Genomic DNA, 20,156 nt, shown 5'->3' on the forward strand with positions numbered 1-20,156 from the left:
TTCTCTATCAAATCCAAAGTGGAAACATCCCTGTAACACTGTCGTTAACCTTTCCACCAAAACCTCAGCTCCACAGAAGTTTCAGTCCTATCCAAAGGCTCCACATTTAGCCCTACACCAGGTTTTCCACAAGTTCTGGAATCAGGGAATATCATGGAATTTGAAATGTATCAGGGAAATGTGAAAAAAAGCTGGAAAATCTCATTTTTGTCTGAATGGATGAAATTGTTTATTTACTGAGATGTCATGCATCATCACCGGCTGAGCGCAGTTAACTATGTGTGGTGCTTCCCTACTACCTCAATCTTACTTCTTCTTCCCCTTCTACCACTCCCCTCATCTTGCAGTATTCTTGCCACTAGCCTAGTAGCTGCCGATAAGAGGATCAGAGACTGTTGATGCAGCAGCCGGAGATGGCTGTCATGTATGCATGAGTTGTGTCTGAATGATAGTGTGAGTGTGTGTGTTCCCTCATTTTCTGACAAAGGCTATGGCCAAAAATTTGGTTGTGAGAGTGTGATTGGCATTTCTATACGCCTCTCTGCACCTCAGCAATCATCTTTACAGTGAGCTGCTCCCTATCCTCATTAGTAATGATTCTCATAGTATTCACGCAAGTTATCTGGTGCATGGATTGTTCACCACAGTCTCATTTTGTTAGCGTGGTGTCTGTGACACATGAATAGCTGGCTGCACGAGTAGACTTCCATGACGGGCCAGACCTACGGGCCATCTCTGTGGGTACATATAATGGATGGGGCCTGCCGATCTGAAGCCCATCATTTCCCATTCATGTACAGGCCCTACCCATCAGATCTAGTCTCACCGATTTACCTTCAGGCCAGGTATGTTCATGTCTGGCTTAATGTAGTGGATTTTTTAAGTTCATCCAGGGATCCAGGACTGTGGTGCTCCTTGGTAGGTCAGAGGCCACAGGCAATTGATATCAGGAATTGTGACTGTCTCACCGCAAGTACAATGTACGGGTGCCATTTTACAGACATTTTATTTATTTTAGTACATTTTCTCACTTCGGAAGTAGTTTGTATATTAGAAAGTATGGATGATTTGTGACAAGTCACTGGCAATTTGTAGTCTATATACTCATGTAGTTATTGAAAGAAAACCACACAGTACCTGTAAAGTAATAGACATAACACAGTGTGTAATAACTGACAGTCACTTACAGTGTTGGTTTACACAACTTTTCCCCGGCTTACACACTTCTTTCAAAAGGCCTACTTTTTTCTGAGGTTATTTCTGAAATCAGTGAAGGTATTTTAAATCCATCTTGCAACTCCAACAAAATGCTCATTTTTGTCACCAAATGTGCTTCGTTTTATTGAAATAAAATAACACCACTTATCTTAATGAAGCACCAACATACCATTTAGCTTGCTTTCTCTGTCTAAAAACAGAAATGTGGATGGTAGTACTTAAGATTTTTGCTCACACATTTAGAAATACAGAAGTCCTTTTATGTGCGTGAGTGCGTGTGTGTCTTTACTTACTCTTGAGACCTCAAAATTTTTCAGGGAAAAATGCTAAAACTTTACTGGAAATCAGGAAATTTCACATGAGAAATCTCGTGACAACCATGTGCATCCAAATTTAACCATGCTGGACTTGTCAAAGACCTATTATCCTTCTCCCGATCCCTGCCACGAAAGCACTTCTTTCTCACCAATCTCTCCAACCAAAATCAGTATTCTCGGTTATAAGATTTTCCTCTACTTTCAGGGCAGGGTGGGATGGTGGGATGGTTGGGCCTTTAATTGCATTTAGACACAGTCACCCCTCTTTCTGCCACACCCTGTTTTCAATTTTAGGGATTGTGCTCTGTTGAATAGTGGTTCTTGCTCTTTTAATACTTTGAGGCTAATTGATCAGGGAATGAGACAGCTGTGGATGGGACAGCTCTTGTCGTATGCAGAGCCCTGAGGTCACCCACCAGCTGCCTTGCCTATTTCTCTCATCTTGTTTTCATGATTGGCTGTCCAACTAATGTCCAGTACATTTTTAGTCTTCACACTTTTACTATTCTGAATCTCCTGACTAAAAGGCATTCGTTGCTCTGTAATAGTCTTTGTCCTAAATCTGGTTGGTGGGGGTCAGACGCAGGTGGGGTTTCTCTCGTATAGAGGAATGCTAGAATATCCCTCATCCTCTCTGACTTAGTACTAGCCCAGTCCACATAATTATCTGTAAATTATTTCACAGCTGTGACATCAGTATTGCCTTCAGTGTCTTGATTTTAACCACTTCTCTACACTTTCATCATAAGAACACGTTCGTGGCAGACGTCACTAATTCCATATGCACTACCAGTGTACTGAGGTACTAATGACCTCACTATTTAGTTCCTTAACCACCAACCGTCCAACCAGTTAATTGACTTTCCAACCAGGAGTGGGTGACAGCTGTTATAAGGCAGTAGTGTTTGTGGTTAATGCATTTAATATTAATATAAATTTTATGGAAGTGTCTGAGATGTGGGGATCAGTGCTTGGGAACATATCTTGTTGAGTTGTTGGAGACCATAAGGAATAGTTGTGGGAAGAGATGCTGTGGCTGTGAAAAGGGGAGCAGTGAAGAATAATTACCATACATACAGTTCATGAAATGCTTTGAATAAATTTGTGTGTTATTTTCCAAAGAACATCACTTATTTCTCAGTTGATGATTCTGTCTCCTGTTTCACATAGAAAGTTAAGAATGAGAGTGAAGGACCCACAAAGGAACTTATATTTCAACAGATAAATGATGTGAATTAATTCAAATATTTAACACAACTTTTTTCATCCATCCCTTATGCAAAAAGTAAACATTACGTATGTTGAATCTCCCAGCATGTTAAAAAATACTTATTGTTGGGCACTTGCTGGCTGGTATCACTAAAATCTTAAAATAGCAGTATTTCAGCAACATCTGTTCTCATCATCTTCTGCAGTTGAAATTCGCATCTAAAGTTGAAAAGTATGTATTATGTCGAAATATTGAAAAGTTTTAGTAACATCTTTTCATCAGTATGATATTTTATTATTTCTGTTGAGCAACTTTTTTTTACCCATTTCTTAGGTTTGGAAGTCCATCATACAACTATCTTTCTACTGAGCTGCGCCTGCATATGGGAGTAGGGAGATCCAGATACACATCTGGCTTTCTAGAATTAGTGTTTCTGTGATTTCCTAGTTCACTCAAAACAGATGCTATGATGGTTCCTTTAACGGGACTTGGTCAGAGTCCTTATCCAGTCAGAGCATGTGCTCAATCTTTCTCTAATGCCCTCTCTGTCGGCAGGATGGTAAACGTTATTGTTCCTTTCTTTTGCGTCCCTGACTCACTTTATTTTGTGATTAAGACACATTAGTGTTTATACTGATAACCCCTGTTTGCATAGTTCTTCCGTTTCCACGTTAGATTATAGGTCTCGTCAATGACTGGCCAGGTGAGGTGCTTCTTGAATGAGATGTAGGGAAGGGTATACTACTCCATACATAACCGGGTTTGATAAAGCACTGTGGTGTTTGAATCTGTATTCCAGATGATATCTGCTTTACTTACTCATTGCTGTGTATTGGCTTGCTTTAATTTTTTGCTGAAGTGTTGTTTGTCAGGATCACTTGAGACATCAGAAGTCGGAAGTAATTAATTTATCTGTCTATACTGTACCCTGAAAATCTTACACAAATTGAAATTCAACATATTTCAGACAAAGGAACGATATGGCAAAGAATGCAAGATATGTTCACGCCCATTTACAGTTTTTCGCTGGTGCCCTGGAGCACGCATGCGTTTTAAAAAAACTGAGGTGTGCCAGACATGCAGTCGGCTGAAGAACGTCTGCCAAACGTGCCTACTTGATCTAGAATATGGACTACCAATTCAAGTTCGGGATGCAGCCCTGCGTATTAAGGATGACCTCCCTCGATCAGATGTCAACAAAGAATATTATATTCAAAATATGGATAAGGAGGTAATGTATGCGTGTTCAGCATTATATTTTGAGAAGAAACTCTATGATAATTTTTTAAGGCCTGTTTCTTAAATTCCTATTCTTCACAACACAAGCTACAGTTCGCTTGATATACCTTGCAGCATTCTATACTTTTAATTTTTACACACAAAAAAAGAAAACTTCCAAAATTGGTATAATTGTTGTTTATAGTGCATTACAGTGTATTGCAGATACTGTCATTCTTTCATTTTTCCTCCATGTTCTTAACTGCTGCTGTGTTTTTATGTAACTGCTTTCATTCCAACAGTATCTTATTGGCTTATTGATGATCCAGATCTAAACAAATGTGTTGTATCAATGGTCATCACAAACACACTGACATGCTGAATTGTGCAGTCTTTGTTAGTATATCTGGTATAAACAGTAATAAAAATTAAGTAGAATCTGTACACACTGCATGTGTGCCAGTTTCATTGAGCTCAGAGCTACCTAGATATTTGATTATCTTAAATATGTTTGATAGTACTGATTCTTTTCAACAGCATTTTTGCTGTAACATTTCATAAGCTAGTAAGGATATAAAGGATTCAAAGCCACAAACCACTCATTGTAAATTGACTTGGTGTTCTGTATGATTCTTCGCATGTCATTTTGTTGCAGAAATGTTGTCAGACACATGCGCACGACTATTTCGTTTTTGTTTTGTAAAACCGACATCAACTGTTGTTCTCAAGAAACATTGTAGTATTTTATACTAGAGTAGAAAAATAGTAAATAGCTACCTTTTATTTAGCACCCCTTTTAAAATTAGCTGTAATCGCTTTCATTACTGTGAATTGCTTATAATTTTATTACCGCTCTGCAGTTAGGAAAGATTGATGCAACAACTCCAGCTGGGGCTGTGGGAAAGTCACAAGCAGCCAGTGATCTGCTTATGAAATTGGCTCGAACAAGCCCTTACTATAAGCGGAATAGGCCACATATATGCTCGTTCTGGGTGAAAGGAGAATGCAAGCGTGGTGAGGAGTGTCCATATCGTCATGAGAAACCTACTGACCCTGATGATCCACTTGCTGATCAGAATATTAAGGACAGGTAATTTTGCATTCTTTGAAGTCAAATTAGGGTATTATGCAAATCAATGATTGCTGTTTATATAAAACCTTTCCATTATAAGTTTTCAACAACAAAAATTATGCATTTGAGACACATTGTACAAATGTTTTCATGAAGAAGGCTTTAAAAGTTCAAGAGCTCATGTACTGATGTCTAAGTGAGTTGAAACAAGATTAAATCATTTTTAAAAATTGCATGTAGCCAAAGACAATTGCAGAAATAATTATTCTTGAATTTTGAACAGGTACTATGGAATTAATGACCCAGTTGCAGAAAAACTTATGCGTAGAGCCTCCGCAATGCCTAAGCTAGAACCACCAGAAGATAAGACTATTACAACTTTGTACATTGGCAACCTGGGAGATAAGCTCACAGAGAAAGAATTGTGGTGAGTCTTAATTTATAAATGCCTCATCAAATTGACATTGACTGTATTGGTTTACACTTATATCTATGTTTCTTCTATAAAATATCCCTTAGAAAGAAAGAAAGAAAGGACCGACCGGGGGGGGGGGGGGGGGGCTACCAAGGAACTGTATTTGTATTTGTTGTATACATGTGGAGGGTAGTTGGCCACTGTCAGCAAACAGAACATGGGTTGGCTTTGGTTTACAGACTTCAGTGTGCTGTTTTAGGACTATGACAATGATGGGGCACCTGGGGTAACATCTGTACCATCTCAGGTAACTCAGTTATTCCTTTGTATCCCTATCTTTGACTGTGCGGGTTCGATCACGCTCAAGGATGAATGGCAGATAGTGGCAAGGTTTCAGATATCTAGATAGAAGCTGCCAGTTGTTCCTTTACACTCATACATCAACAGCAAATTTGAGGAATTTCCAGCATTAATTACTTGTTGCAACTTGTCCAATATTTCAGTGGTCTGTTGGCTGGCACAAGAGGAGGGATTTCTGTTTATTAGGAACTCCAAAGATAAGTGCATGATGGAATCTTTTGGGAAATTGTCAGGTCAGAAAGGGTAGTAGAACTGGTGCAGACTCAGAGTGTTTGCTTGGATTAGTACTATTGAAGATGTGAAAGTGGCTCTGCAACCAGCTGTTGATAATGACAGAGATAGGAAGGGTTCACCAATTTCAATCAAAGTATTAGAAAGTTAGCAAAAAAACAAAGAGAGCTGTAAAGTTAATTCAAAGGAAGCTAAATCCTTGCAGATTAAAGTTGCACTAGAAGCATTCACTGAATTTACACATGCAGTCTTATCTGCCTGGTTGTTGTAAAACTAATGTATTTACCCGAATATAATACTACCCCCTGGAATATAAGATAACCCTTATCCCCTTATTTTAAGAGACTCTTTGAGAAATTTTTATTTTTAACATAGTGTGACTAACCAGAATAATAAACTGTGTTATTGACATACAGTGTATCCCCAAACTTGTACCATTTATTGTTTGTCTACATTTTGGTAATGAAAGGAGAAATCAAATAAACAAAAATAAATGGTTTACCTTAATTTTTATTTTCTATGCCTTCTGTGCTTACTGTCTTTGTGGTATCAATATTTTTCATCATCATCTTCATCACTATTTTAATTCGTAAGTGTACTTTGAATTTCTTTCTTTCTAGCACTTCTCCCATAGTATGTCATCTTCTGAGCCATCCATAACATTGTACGTGTAGCACTTTCTGAATCCTTTCATAATAGATTCACTTGCAGTTTTATCCCAGGCAGTGAGGATGCACTGTTCCAGCACAGATACTGAGGGTTTCTTTAACCTTCCCTTTAGGAATGAAGGCATGTTCTCTTTGAAGAAGCCACTGTCTGTAAAGCTGTCCCAAGTGAAACTGAATTGTCTATTCACAACATCCATTAATTGAAGTTGTGAGGTCATGCCACCAGTCATTATTACCAGATCTGTATTGTTCTTTGGTGTCAGATCCTAAACTGCCTGTGTGAGGTATCCCCTGAAGGAATCCAACACCAACATTTTTCCTCTGTTAAGCAAAGAGCCTGATATTCTGTTCCAAACAATCTTCAACCAATCTAGCATCAAAAAATGTAGATAAAGGTGTTTTTAAAGAAATATAATCTAGCGTCAGGTCATACATCATCCATCACTTTTCTTTGCATCTAAGATAAGCCCTGCAGGGATATTTTCTTTCATTACTATTTTCCCACAAAGACTCTCACATGCAGGATGCTTCCTTCCATCTGTTAGTGGACAAGCATTACTGTTGTTCTGGCCTTTACATTGCCAGAAGTCCTTATAGAAACACTTTTTATGTCCTTCACATTGCCTAACATTTGACGGCGTATCAAAATATACTGGTCTCTTATCGGTGTTACTTTGTGACCCAGCAAATAGTCATGCCATTTCCTAAGACTGACTATATGACCCTAATATACATGATTATATGACACTGATGTGGAAATAGCTTTTCATCGTATGCCATGGGAAGTTGCTGAGCTAGTGCAGTTCTGCATTTTAATGCAAGCCCCACACTCTTCTTCATCCTCATACACCATTCAGTCCTTGCTTTAAATTCTGTGACAAATGCAATTGAAAAAATCTTCCTTCCATTCATATAATTTCTCGAGTAATCAGGATGCCTTAATTGTGTTTCTCTTGCATGTACTGAGCACCCCGCTGCTTGAAATTGACACCTTCCCAGCTATGGCCGCCTGAAAGTATGGTGTGTAGAAATGGCATTCTAAAATTTTTTCTTTATCTGATGCCACCTGTGAACGTTCCCTTCTGTGGCACCAATTTGATTTCCCGCTGCACAGTTATTTCTGACTTCTGCTTTATGAATCACCATTAACTCAAAATTATATTTTATTGTCTACATGAATCATTTGGGAACTGCAAACTCATAGAGCCAAGTTACTCAACTGAGTCAAGAATAATATTTCCATCCATTATTGATTGCTGCAATTTGCAGTTCTTGCAGCACTGACAATACTGAATGACATTAATATGGTCTTCTCTCAGCTCTCTAAAAGTTGAATTGGCAGAAATTGTACAACTTGGGATTAACGCTTTAGCCAACCTTGAAAATCAGTAGTGCTGTATAGCAGTAGTAGACTTTGTATTCCCAATTATGTGATTTCTTCCTTTTATTGACTTCCACATGTCCCTGAACTTGGCATGCTGCTGAATGTAATCCTAATCCTGAGTCCTTAGATTCATCCTCTTTCTTTCTTTCTTTCTTTTTTTCTTTCCCCCCTCTTAATTCTCATTCTGATCCAGATTTAGTCCACCAAATATTTCTTCTCTTTTGACCGTATTGAAAATATTTGCAATGGTACTAGTTTAAATATCACCCCATAGCTAAACTGGTAAAGTACAGTTCTAACACAGTTCACTCTACACCTTCACAAACTATTCCACACTCTCTAACGTTCTAAAGACTTAAAGTGTGTGTGTGTGTGTCCCCTTCTCCTAGGATCACCACATATTCCGTGCTTGTGGGTTGACCTTATGAGAGCTCTTCCTCTTTTCATTCTGGTAGGTACGCCCCTTACAAAACATCCCTATTTTTTAGGCCACAGATCGTCCTACCTCCACGTAGGTACACATGCCCATTGTACGTAGTGAATGCTGGGTATGCCCCCCCCCCCCCCCCTTATCCTTTCTGAGTAGGCCTCACAGTTCATTATCCTAGTATACATTTCTATGTATACCATAATTAAGTATCTTCTGGTAAATATATAAATCTATTTTAAACTTCACATTCATTCTTTAATATATCATTTACTTCCTAGAGTCCTCTACTTGTCAACTTCTATATTTTCAATAGATACTATGTCTACATATACTATTTACGTCCCACTGTTCAATTCATCAGAGTACTTATTACACTGATGATGTTTCTTAATGGTCAACATGATTAATTCCTTTCCCACTTTCGTATTCTTTCTTTGCTGACACCTCTTTTTTATTTATCCTTTATTCATTACTACTTTATAGTTGTTCGTTATGTAGCATTTTTGTTCCATAATCTTATATGCTTTTGTCTCTCATTGTGCACAGTTTCATTGTACCTCTTCTAATCTCTATTTAGAACTGCCACTGTTCTTTGTTTATGTGCACCTCTTATGTACATTCGCTGTAGAACTGTCATAGATTCCTATATGTAGGTGTATATCTCCATACGTACACACATTTTCCCCTACAACACCTGGCGGTTCTCACATCGTGACAGGCTTTGTTTTATGTAGTTTAATGTTTGCGTAGAAGTCTATATTTGTGTATATGTGGATGTGTGTTTGCGTAGTCTGATTTTTCGGCCTTCTTACCTAAATATAAGATTTAGGTTTCTAGTAAACACGGAAATAAGGAACGACTTCAGCGATAGAAGTTTGTGAATATGAAAAGAGGGGAAAAACAGACAGGTCCTCAAATGAGAAGTAAGAAAAGAAGAAACATGTGGATGCTAGGATTGAAGAAGAGAAAGAAGATAGCCCCAAAGACAGGAAACCCTTCCAACCCGCCTTTCCTAGGATCCCTACGCCTCAGGTACTTGAGTGAGATGCCGGAGGAGGTCTGGTGTTAAATCATCCCCTGCAGAACGGACTTGTCCCACTTTCACCCTTTGAGGACCCAGAAGGAAATCAGGCACACTTGTTTGTGAGGGTTGTTTGAAAGGTGGGATGTGTGTTTTATGTTAGTCATGATTTATCTGTTCTTGTAAATCATACTTTTAGCTACAATACCCACCCCCTTTCAAAATTTATACAAACCTTCCCATCTATATCACATCTCGTAAAAGGTACAAAATACTCTATACAAAATAGAAAATGTATACACTACGGTATAACAGTTGTTCAGCTAGTCACACCATATTATATTTTCCACAAATATAATACTCTATTCAGTTTATTTCGTCTAGATATCACTTTTTTCTGTGATTCTCTTAAGTTGTTCTCTATATACAGTCCTATCTGGTTTTCTAAGCAATAAGATTACAGAATAGTCCTAGATTTTAAAGGAAATTGGTGCAGGAAAACTATTTTTGGGAAAAACACCAAAAACAACTCTGGATGCGATGGTCGTTACTCCGCCCATTAACTTAGAATGTTAACGTCCCTGGGGTATAGATGACAGAATAGTTTAAGATTTTAAAGGAATCTAGTGCAAGAAAACTATTTTGGAAAAAAACACTGAAAACAACTTGGGATCCAACGGTTGTTGCTGCGTCCGTTAACTCAGAATGTTAACGTCCCTGGGAGATGGTGTGTGTGTGTGTGTGTGTGTGTGTGTGTGTGTGTGTGTGTGTGTGTGTGTTTTTTTTAATGCCAGTCAAAATATTTCCTTTATTTCCATATAGTACCCCACGTATTATTATATTTTGGGTCCCATAGATCTGATATTAACTTTTCTTGAGCACTGGCAGACCAGTACTTGTCTTGAAATTTCTCTTGAAAGTCTCCCCACGAGGAAAAATTCGCAGTACTTACTGTTCCCCGTTCTGAGGCTTTCCCTACAAGGTACCCCACAGAAAATTAGATCTTCTTGGAATCTTCCCAATTTTTTGGTAAAGCTTGGTTAAATCTTTTTAAGAAATGGGTTGGATGTACCTCTCCGTCCAGCTTAAATTTAGGGAATTGTCTAGATAACACTGAATTAGCTCCCCATTGCAAATCAGTCATCGCTTCACTAGTTAATACAACATTAGGTGAAGTTACCCTTTTTTCTGCTTTATCTTGGATAAGCTTAATTTCTCTCCACAGATCGTCCATACCCTTCCTGATATCGGTATCATTGATTTCGGAGGATGTTATTCTCTCAGTAACCTTTTGATCTATGATTTCTCCAAATTGTTCCTCCAAACTAATTACATTTATAATGTCAGAGTTCGCTATTTTCTCTTTGAAATTTATTTCTACGTTATATATCTGTCTATTGACACCTGTAATTTGCAATCGAATGACGCATTAATTCGTTCTGCTTATCTACACTCTCTTTCAAAGTGTTCAAGCCCTGCCTTACATCATTATATACTTAATATTGTACACGTTTTCAAAAGATCCTAACTTTTCCATAAGTTTGTATTCTACATTATTACATTTGTTCTCGATGTTAAGTTCTAACCTTTTCAATAAATCTTGAAAAGTGTTACTCTGTTTCTGACTAAGGTCAGTAAACATATGGTTTATATGAGTGTCAAAGAATTTGTCAACTCGTTCTTTAAATCTACTTTTAAATTCTCTATTCTACTACTTATAGTGTCGAATTCAGTCTTCAAACCACCCAAGCCTTAATATAAATTACTAGTTTTTGCTTTAATAGTTGACTTTGGCATTTAACAAACCTAAATTTGTCATTTGAATACTCAAGAGTTTCACTCTGAGTATTTAAAGCTTCACTCAGGGTATTTAATTGAGAACTTAATGAGTTTAACTCAGCCCAGTCAGGTACTTCTTTGCTAATTTTCAAGGCCATAGCTGGGTCTTGATTTTCCCCAACCTGTTGTATATTTTCCATACTTTTATATGCTTTAGCTCTTGTAAGCATTTAAAACTAACTTTAAATATGATAATTACACAATAAAAGTTTGCTCAGCAGTATCTTGTTCCACTTCATACTAAAGTAATCAAGTTTTGTTGAACACTCACCCGGCGTAGAATTCGCGTTGTGTAGATGAGCGGATGTGGAGGTAGGTCAGCACTGGTAAACAGCAGCTGGTGCCGGCGGCGTAGGGTGTATGTTGGTTTCCGTGTCTGCGTCCTCGTGATGCACGCAAGAGCTATATATTCTGCGCACTGGACCTTCTTGGTTGAAGTGTTCTATGGGTATTTCTTCTTAGACAAATACATCGAAATCATCTTTGCTGCTTTATCGTTGTGAATTTTTTATTTCTTTACCATTTTTCCATTTAAATTTGCTCCATTGGATACTTGAACATATTCCAATTTCTCAGAGTAATTCCCTTGTCTTGTTATGTTTGGTTGCTATGGTAACACTAACAGCTTCTTCTATTGTTTTTGTCTTAAAATTCCTGTTTTCTCGGTCCTTTCACACAAGTCGCCACATTCTAACGACTTGGTGTGAGTGTGAATCTGGGTTTTTTTGGTTTATTCCCCCTAACCACCTTAAACTTCTTTACAAGGTGGGTGACTTGGAATTTGCAGCCACTCTTCTTTACTGGATAGCCAGCTGCTGGAAACCCTCTCGACTTCTTTTCCGCCAAATAACGCTAGGTACAGGAATTTTTAGACTCTTTCTACTTATGAAATAAGTAGACATGCAAACTTTGCTTTTTGTCAATTAACAATGTATTTGACTTTCATACATAATAACTCTAACTTTCAATATAAATATATAACTTCCAGTAAGTCCCTCATACAGTTGAACATCAGAAACAAATTAAATTACAGATAAAAGAAAGTTGGCTTGAATACCATAACTTTTCTTAACAGGAATCAGAAAATAAGTCTTGCCTGTAGCAATCTTACGTCAAGAGTTTTCAAGAGTCTTTCCCCCCCCCCCCCCCAACTGTCCGTGTTTTAATAACGATAGTCAATGACACAATAAGCACAGATCTTCATATAAGCTCCATGGTTCTTCCTTACACACTCACTAAAACACCTATGGATTGCCCGACAGGTACTTGTCGGTGCCGTTCATCCGCCGCGTCTACTTTCTTCCCGTGACTGATTTTAAACCTGCACTCACAAACATGTGACGCGCAGTAGGTAGGATTCTTCCATCCGACACTCATATCCAGAAAATCATGTGTTCGAGGCGGTAGAAGTGCTGAGTGCTTCTAGAATTGACACAGAAATTCTCAAATCACAACAACTCCAGAAAGTGCAACTGTTCAAATCAGGTATTTTACTGCAGCGATACCAGGCAAAACTATGGCATTGCTTCTTGTGATACTCGCTTTTTGCTGTCTCTTAACTGTTGCGGTCAAGTAGTGTGGCATGCTCTGCAACATTGAAGGCTGCTCCATGTCATGATTGCATTTTCTTCCGTTGTTCAATCATGTAAATGCTGTCCATCTATCCTATTCACCATTTGTTACAAACTATGTTCCAGCCACTCTGTTCTGGCTGCATGGTTCGCTAAACTGGCTCCTACTCTCCGCTCAGCAGTACGTACCCTCCCGCCTATTGTTGGTGCATACTGTCAGTTGTTTCACAGTCACATTTTAATTATAATATTGTTCTTTCTGTTTAGTCTCCCTACATACACTTCACCGAAAATTGTCCTCTTACAGTCACCACTTGTAAGTTATCAGTGCAAAGATGATGATACGGAGTATTCATACATCAAGTTATCCACTACTTGGAAAACAACTCAGTTAAAACAAAACTATTTATTGCCCAGGAACTGTTGTGATAACAAATGAATACAAGCATATACTTTTTGTTCTTGTTTGATTAGCACTCCAGTTTTCTTAACTTCCAACACTAACACAATTTTGCTTGATGTGCAAGCCTCAGCAACCACTCACCAGCTGAATGCAAAGTGATTTATACAGGTATGGACTTAACACTTTCCTACTTACTTGCTCATATTCTTACCTGCTTTGCAGTGGGCTACTTGTATGCTTCATTTATGACTCCAACTGGAACTACACTTGCCATGTTGGCCTCCAATTCACTCCACATAAACCAAAAAGTTAGATGCCTTACATTCTGTAAAAAGTATTGAAAGAGATCACTAGAGAGGATATGGCAAGGTCTGGTAGAATATGATAAAACTCCATGTGTCCCCATGGAAACTTGAGGTGGGGTGTTCTCACGTACACTTAATAAGTGACTTTAGGGAGAAGTTTAATTCTGCCTCGCAGAACCAAGCAAGGCTAGTGACCCTTCTTTAGACAGGTTTAATAGTGTAATAGTGCAGAAGATAATTCAGAGTCCACCAACAAATTATTCCAAATAAATCTGTGGAGTGATATGTCGTGTAATATCTCTCACACTTCTCATTGCTAAGTTAGTTAGTTACACATTCCATGGATCATTTTGTACAATAAATCGAAATGATGTGGAATGAGTCATTTTACATTTACTTTGCAAATTAATTTGTACATACAGTTACATTCTGAACATTTCTAACCTTGCCTGCTCTCTCTCTCTCTCTTTACGAAAAGAAAAAGATATACAGATGTGAGTTAGTAATTCCTAATCACCACCTTTTACACATTACAGTAACAGAAATTCTTCTGTGGAAAGGAGAAGTTGTCCAGAAGAAACTTTCCAAATTTATCAAATTTTACTGTGCTGACTGTCAGACGTTTTATATCACTGTATAAGTGATCAAAAATTTTTGTGCTAAATACAACCTTAATGTGGAGTAATGAATGTCATTTTTCCTACGGGTGTTGTAATTATATACCTTATTGTTCCTTTTCAACTGCAGTGGATTATTTGCAATAAACTTCATGAGGGACTAAATATACTGCTACGCAATAGTCAAGCATCCAATTCCTTAAACAGATATCTACAAGATGATCATTGGTGAGCATCACGTATTGTTCTTACAGCACGTTTTTGTGCAATGAAGACTTTCTTTCTTAACTATGAAATTATTCCGTACAACATTATTGACTGAAAATATGCAAAATATGTCAGCTTATTGGTCAGATGAGTCCCAGTTGCAGTTGGTAAGAGCTGATTGTAGGTTTCGAGTATAGCTCAGACACCTCAAAGCCATGAACCCAAGTTATCAGCAAGGCACTGTCCAAGATGATGGTGGCTCCATAATGGTGTGGACTGTGTTCACACAGAAGGGATTGCATCCTCAGAACCAACTCAACCAACCATTGGCTGTAAATGGTTATGTTTGGCTACTGAAGACAATTTATAGCCATTCATGGACTTTTATTTTTTATGGATGACAATGGGCCATGTCACTGGGCCCAATTTTTCACGATTGGTTTGAAGACTATCCTGTGTAATTAAAGCGAATGATTTGGCCACCCAGATCACCTGACATGAATCCCATCGGACATTGATGAGGCGTAATTGAGAAGTCACTTCATGCACAAAATCCTGCACCACCAACACATTCGCAATTACAGACTGCTATAGAGGCAGTGTGGCGTAGTATTTCTGCAGTAGACTTCCAACAAATTGTGGGGTCCATGCCGTGTCTTGTTACTGCATTGCACTGGGAAAAAGAAAGTCCGACATGATATTAGGAGGTACCCCATGACTTTTGTCATCTCATTGTACAATTAGAAGGAAAACTTCCTAGAAAACAGAACTTAGTATGATACTCTTAATCAAGTGACAACATCAGAACTGAATGCAGCGTTAAACATACCTCAGTACATTATTATTGGGGTTTTGTACTGGTAGATAGGACAGCTTGACTGTGGAAGTGGAAGGGTAGCCCACAACATAGACAGACAACAATATTCACAATTACAAGCACCCAAGCTTTAATGATCTTCCAGCAATAAAGGCTCTTAACAAATCTCAGTTAAGCAAGGACATAAACTTGGTTACAAACATATGTTAACCTTCAACCATTGAATAACCCCAATAAAGAATTACCAATCAATAAAACGTAGATAAAGGACTGCTTTACAATAATGCTTAAATTAAGTAAAATCATGAAAGCTAAGTTACAAATTTTATGTTAAGCTTCAACAGGTGAATAACCCTAATAAAGAATTCTCATTTAAATAAAACATAGATAGGAAAATGCCTTACCAAAATGCTTGAATTGTGTAAAATCATGAAAAGCTGAGTTACAGCTTTTCTCACAAACTACTTAGAAATTTACAGCAAATAAACAAGTTTGATCTGTTTAACCAGAAGGTCACTGCCAAGTCCAAGCAACCGAAGCCACTCAGAGCGGACGACTGCCCCAACGCTGGTTATCAACCGACATCGTCAGGGCCCAGTGGCCACCATGCTAAAACAGACTAACGTTTCGGTAAGCGACAGACAGCAAGACAGGAGTAACAGTGACTGAAAGTCGGCGTACGCCTTACGAAACACGGCACACCCTGAAGTGGGAGCAGGCACAGCTGACTAGCGGTCATACAACCGCGAGCAAACAAATCTCACTCCGCCCGTACTAACGCAGGAAATGATAGCGAGCAACAAGACGCCACGTGCAAAGCAGCAACCGTGCCTACCCCTCGACCACAGAATGTGCCTTGTCTCCTTGTCTATGGTAATACAATTTATAGCACACAAGAAACGATTTAATAATGACATTAGTTCAACGCAAGATCAGTTAACAGTTAGGTCCAGTAAAGATTTACCAACGGATTTACCTTCAAACCAACTTCCGGACCACAGGCGGAAATTAGTTAACTTGGCATAAGTTTTCACCAGACCGATAAACAAGAAATCAAATTAAACGGTTGCCAAAAATACAGTCACGATACGCAAGCCCTACAAGACCTTGCTATCTTACTCACAGTTATCATTAACGGCAAAACATACACAAATGAATGACAAGAAATTCACCATTGAAAGCAAAAAAACAACACACCACAAAGGTTAAATTAATTAATTTGCAGACGAGCCAGTCACTGAAAGCTCAGTTCCACAAGATTAGGACTAACCTCACTCGGCAGCAATACATTTGTGTGCGTGATAACTAGGTTGCCCAAACAGGACTCCAAAACCCAAAACAGCAGGTCACATGTTAGCTGTCTTGTTCTCGGATACTAGGCACCACCGGGCTAAGACAGTCACGACAAAAAAAATCTCTGAAATTACAGCTGCCTTCAGCAAAACAAATGAGTCGGTGCATGAACGTAAAGCACAAGCCACTGTTCCAGCCATAGCGTAACCTTTTCAATGCATATACGGACAGAACAACACACGTGGGCATAAAGGGAGCAGCAGATGCGTACCAAGCAAACTATACTGCGCCAAAATACGACCCACGTCATGTCCACAAACCGGAGCACTGCTCCCGGAGCTGGTGTCTGCTCGCTGGACTGCCGCAACTCTCTGTCCCCCGGAAAGCAATGCTGACTGCCGCCTTGCTCAACGCTCCCTTCTCGGCCGTACACAACTACTCTTCTCTTGTCGCCTCAGAGTGTGACTGCAATGTCCGTTCTCCCCTGCTGTCCGCCCCAGACTCCCGTACTCACACTCAGTCCCTCGTTAGGACCCCGCTCCGTCAGGAGGCGCGCGCGATCGCACATAGTGCCAACCTCAACCAGAGGAGTAATCGATAGCGTCTTGCGCCCGAGTGCCGCGCCACGGCTCAGGTTTGTTCAAACATTTAATCTGGCTGAAAATGTCTTCCTTAGTTCTTCACAGGCATTGCAGTTCTGCACCCAGAAGTGATAGAATTAGAAAGTTGTTGCAATGGGCAGAGAACTTTCAGGTAATAAGTCTCGTTTAAAGCTGGCAACTGTCCCTAGGCATAACAAAATGTGATGTAATGGGCAGATTGACTAAAAGGTGGATATTATTAAGTTATATAATAAGTAATACTAGAAATTGCCATAAGTGCAAAATATTTTGTTGTCTGTCCAAAGGGACTCAGGGATTTGATGCTGCAGTGACTCTAATTGATCATAAAGAAGTTTGTCATGTGTGAAAGTGCTCACTTACATCTGTCTACCTATTATTTAGGACTCCGCATCAGTCAGTCAGGCACGCGCGCGTGCGTGCACACACACACACACACACACACACACACACACACACACACACACACCAAATTGATATAATGAAAAATGGTGAAACTTTGAATAAAAGTTTCATGATTTAAAGTAGGTTTTGTTTAGACAGAGACTCAAAAAATTTCAAGAACTTATTTGCAAGGTAAGCCATGAACATTATTTTCTCGTGGTTCTTTCTTTCCCCTCTCATTTATCCTGACCAGTACAGGCTCTTCTTTTCTAAGGTTTGGCAGTTTTTATTTTATTATTTAACCGCCTGAAAATCAGCTCGGGCTGACCTGTGTATCAGCCTATGGTCGTTAATCCACTGTCTGAATTTGATCTAAGTGTGGCACACCTCCCGGTCTCGCAGGCTAATGTTTTGTGCTTTATACTACACAAGAAGATCATTATTTTCACCTGTATACCCCTCACATACCGACTAAGATGTTAAAATCAAAATTTGGACTTACATTATACATAATTTGAATAATGAGGGCAGAAAACACTTTAGATACACAATGCAGATTCTGCTACACTGCACTAGCGTGCAGTACTTTCTTTTAAACAACTCCCCTCCTACAGGATGCTAGGTCACTGGGAAAAGATACAACTGTAAAATACTAGGTGGTGTGCATCTGGATGGATTTAAGGCGGAACGGTAAGTACTAAGAAAGGTAGATGTGAGATTCATCGGAAGAATCCTGAGGAAAATTAATTCTTCTATGGAGAAAGTTGCTTACAAAACCCTGTTTAAGGGATTCTCGACTACTGGTCATAATTGTGAAATACTCACTGTGCAGTATTTATAGAAGCCACAGAATACACAGGAGAGGCATTACTCTATCCCAGGAAGGTTTTTAAAATTCTGGAAGTACATTTTCCATGGAAGAGATAAGGCAATATCTTTCTCACAAAGTGACCATGATAATAAAAAAGGAGGAATTCAGACACACAGAGGAATATGTGTTGACTTATCATTTACTAATCATGTATTGAATATCCATATCACTCAAGTTTGACACTAGCAGACATCAATCATTTAGTCTCTAGTGAATGTAAATACATTTTCTGACCACAAGGAGGTAATTTAAGAAATGCATGCTTATTTTTAATACCAGTTGTTTAACTGTTTTTTTCCTAATCTTTTCCAGAACTCATTTTTATATATAGATCTGTTGTTTCTGATCTTAAGAGATTATTTTCGTTAGCAACATTTTCTGTTTAAGTGGAAATATCTGTAGTTCAGCCCATTTTATCAAGAGTTCATTCAGTTTTAATTGCTTACCAGTTGCATACTTCCCACTGTAGCTATGAGAAGAATTTTAAATTGTTCAAATATTCTATCCATATAATTATTTCTTCCAGGGACCACTTTTACCAATATGGAGAGATCCGTTCTATTACCCTGGTTCCTCGACAGCAGTGTGCATTTGTTCAGTTTACTTTACGCTCGGCTGCCGAAGCTGCAGCAGAACGGACATTCAACAAGTTAATCCTAGGAGGACGTCGCCTGACTATCAAATGGGGAAGATCACAAGGCCGCCAAGGAGCTAATGGTGGACGAGAAGGTGCTGAAGGTTCTGAGGGGCTTGAACCTGTACCTGGTTTGCCTGGAACACTGCCAATGCCCCCAGTTGAACTTCGAGACAATTTCTTTAATTTAGGGGCTAGCGATGATACAGTGCTTCCCACTACAGTTGCAACTGTGCCTGCTGTACAAGCCACAACTCCTATGCCTCCACCACCCAACCCAGCTACTGTACTTTTGGCTGCACCACCACCTGTACCTCGGCCTCCACCAGGAGTACGTCCTCCTGGTCCACCGCCATTCTTCTTTCCTCCTCATGTTCGAGCCCTTCCACCTCGTCCACCGGGACCACCAGTATCGGCTGCCACAGCTGTCCGTGCACCTGTTGTCTCTGCAGCATTCGGCCTTGCAGCAGCAGCTGCTGCTGCAGCACAGGCACCTCTGTTTCCACCTGGTACTGCTCCAGCACTCCCTCAGCTCCCACCAAATCCTGCACCTCTAGTACCTCCAGGTACGCTACCAGGCCCACCACTCAAAACACCTGTGATACATTATCCTTCGCAAGATCCCGCCCGGTTGGGAGCTGCTCAGGGCCTTTCCAAAAGTAAAACTTGGCCTGGAGATGATTAATCGTGATGCCATTGATAATGTTGTGACATAATTGTATAATGAAAAATATTTGCAATAAAATGGGAAAAAATTATAAATTAAATACTTTATTTTTATAAATATTGTATAGAAACTGAAAACTTTGCCAAACAAAGTTTGCAGATAACAGCATACTGAATAAAGTAATTGAAATATATCTTAAGCAAGGCTGTAATATGTACAGATTAAATTGAAAAATCAAGGCAAATATATTTGTAAAAAGTAACACTGTGTGATCTCAGTATTGTGACATAACCTGAAAAGCAAGTGCGTAATGTTGATGTTGTGGTCTTCAGTTCGGAGACTGATTTGCTGTGGCTCTCCATGCTGCTGTATCCCCTGCAATCC

The 20,156-nt window shown here is 39.1% G+C and overlaps 1 protein-coding gene across 2 annotated transcripts in view; it reads left to right on the top strand.

Annotated features, from left to right (window-relative positions):
• LOC126252748 (pre-mRNA-splicing factor RBM22-like) overlaps window positions 1-19,872 on the top strand; it is a 50,808-nt gene extending 30,936 nt beyond the window's left edge. For both annotated transcript variants that reach the window (XM_049953657.1, XM_049953666.1), the window contains exons 4-7: window positions 3,713-3,976; window positions 4,824-5,053; window positions 5,319-5,462; window positions 18,998-19,872. In XM_049953657.1, coding sequence (XP_049809614.1) covers window positions 3,713-3,976; window positions 4,824-5,053; window positions 5,319-5,462; window positions 18,998-19,790 — 1,431 coding nt within the window. In that variant the 3' untranslated portion in view covers window positions 19,791-19,872. The remainder of the gene's footprint in view (window positions 1-3,712; window positions 3,977-4,823; window positions 5,054-5,318; window positions 5,463-18,997) is intronic.
• The last annotated feature ends 284 nt before the right edge of the window (window positions 19,873-20,156 follow it).

The sequence above is a fragment of the Schistocerca nitens genome, chromosome 1 (genome assembly GCF_023898315.1).
Source record: "Schistocerca nitens isolate TAMUIC-IGC-003100 chromosome 1, iqSchNite1.1, whole genome shotgun sequence".
Taxonomy (NCBI): domain Eukaryota; kingdom Metazoa; phylum Arthropoda; class Insecta; order Orthoptera; family Acrididae; genus Schistocerca; species Schistocerca nitens.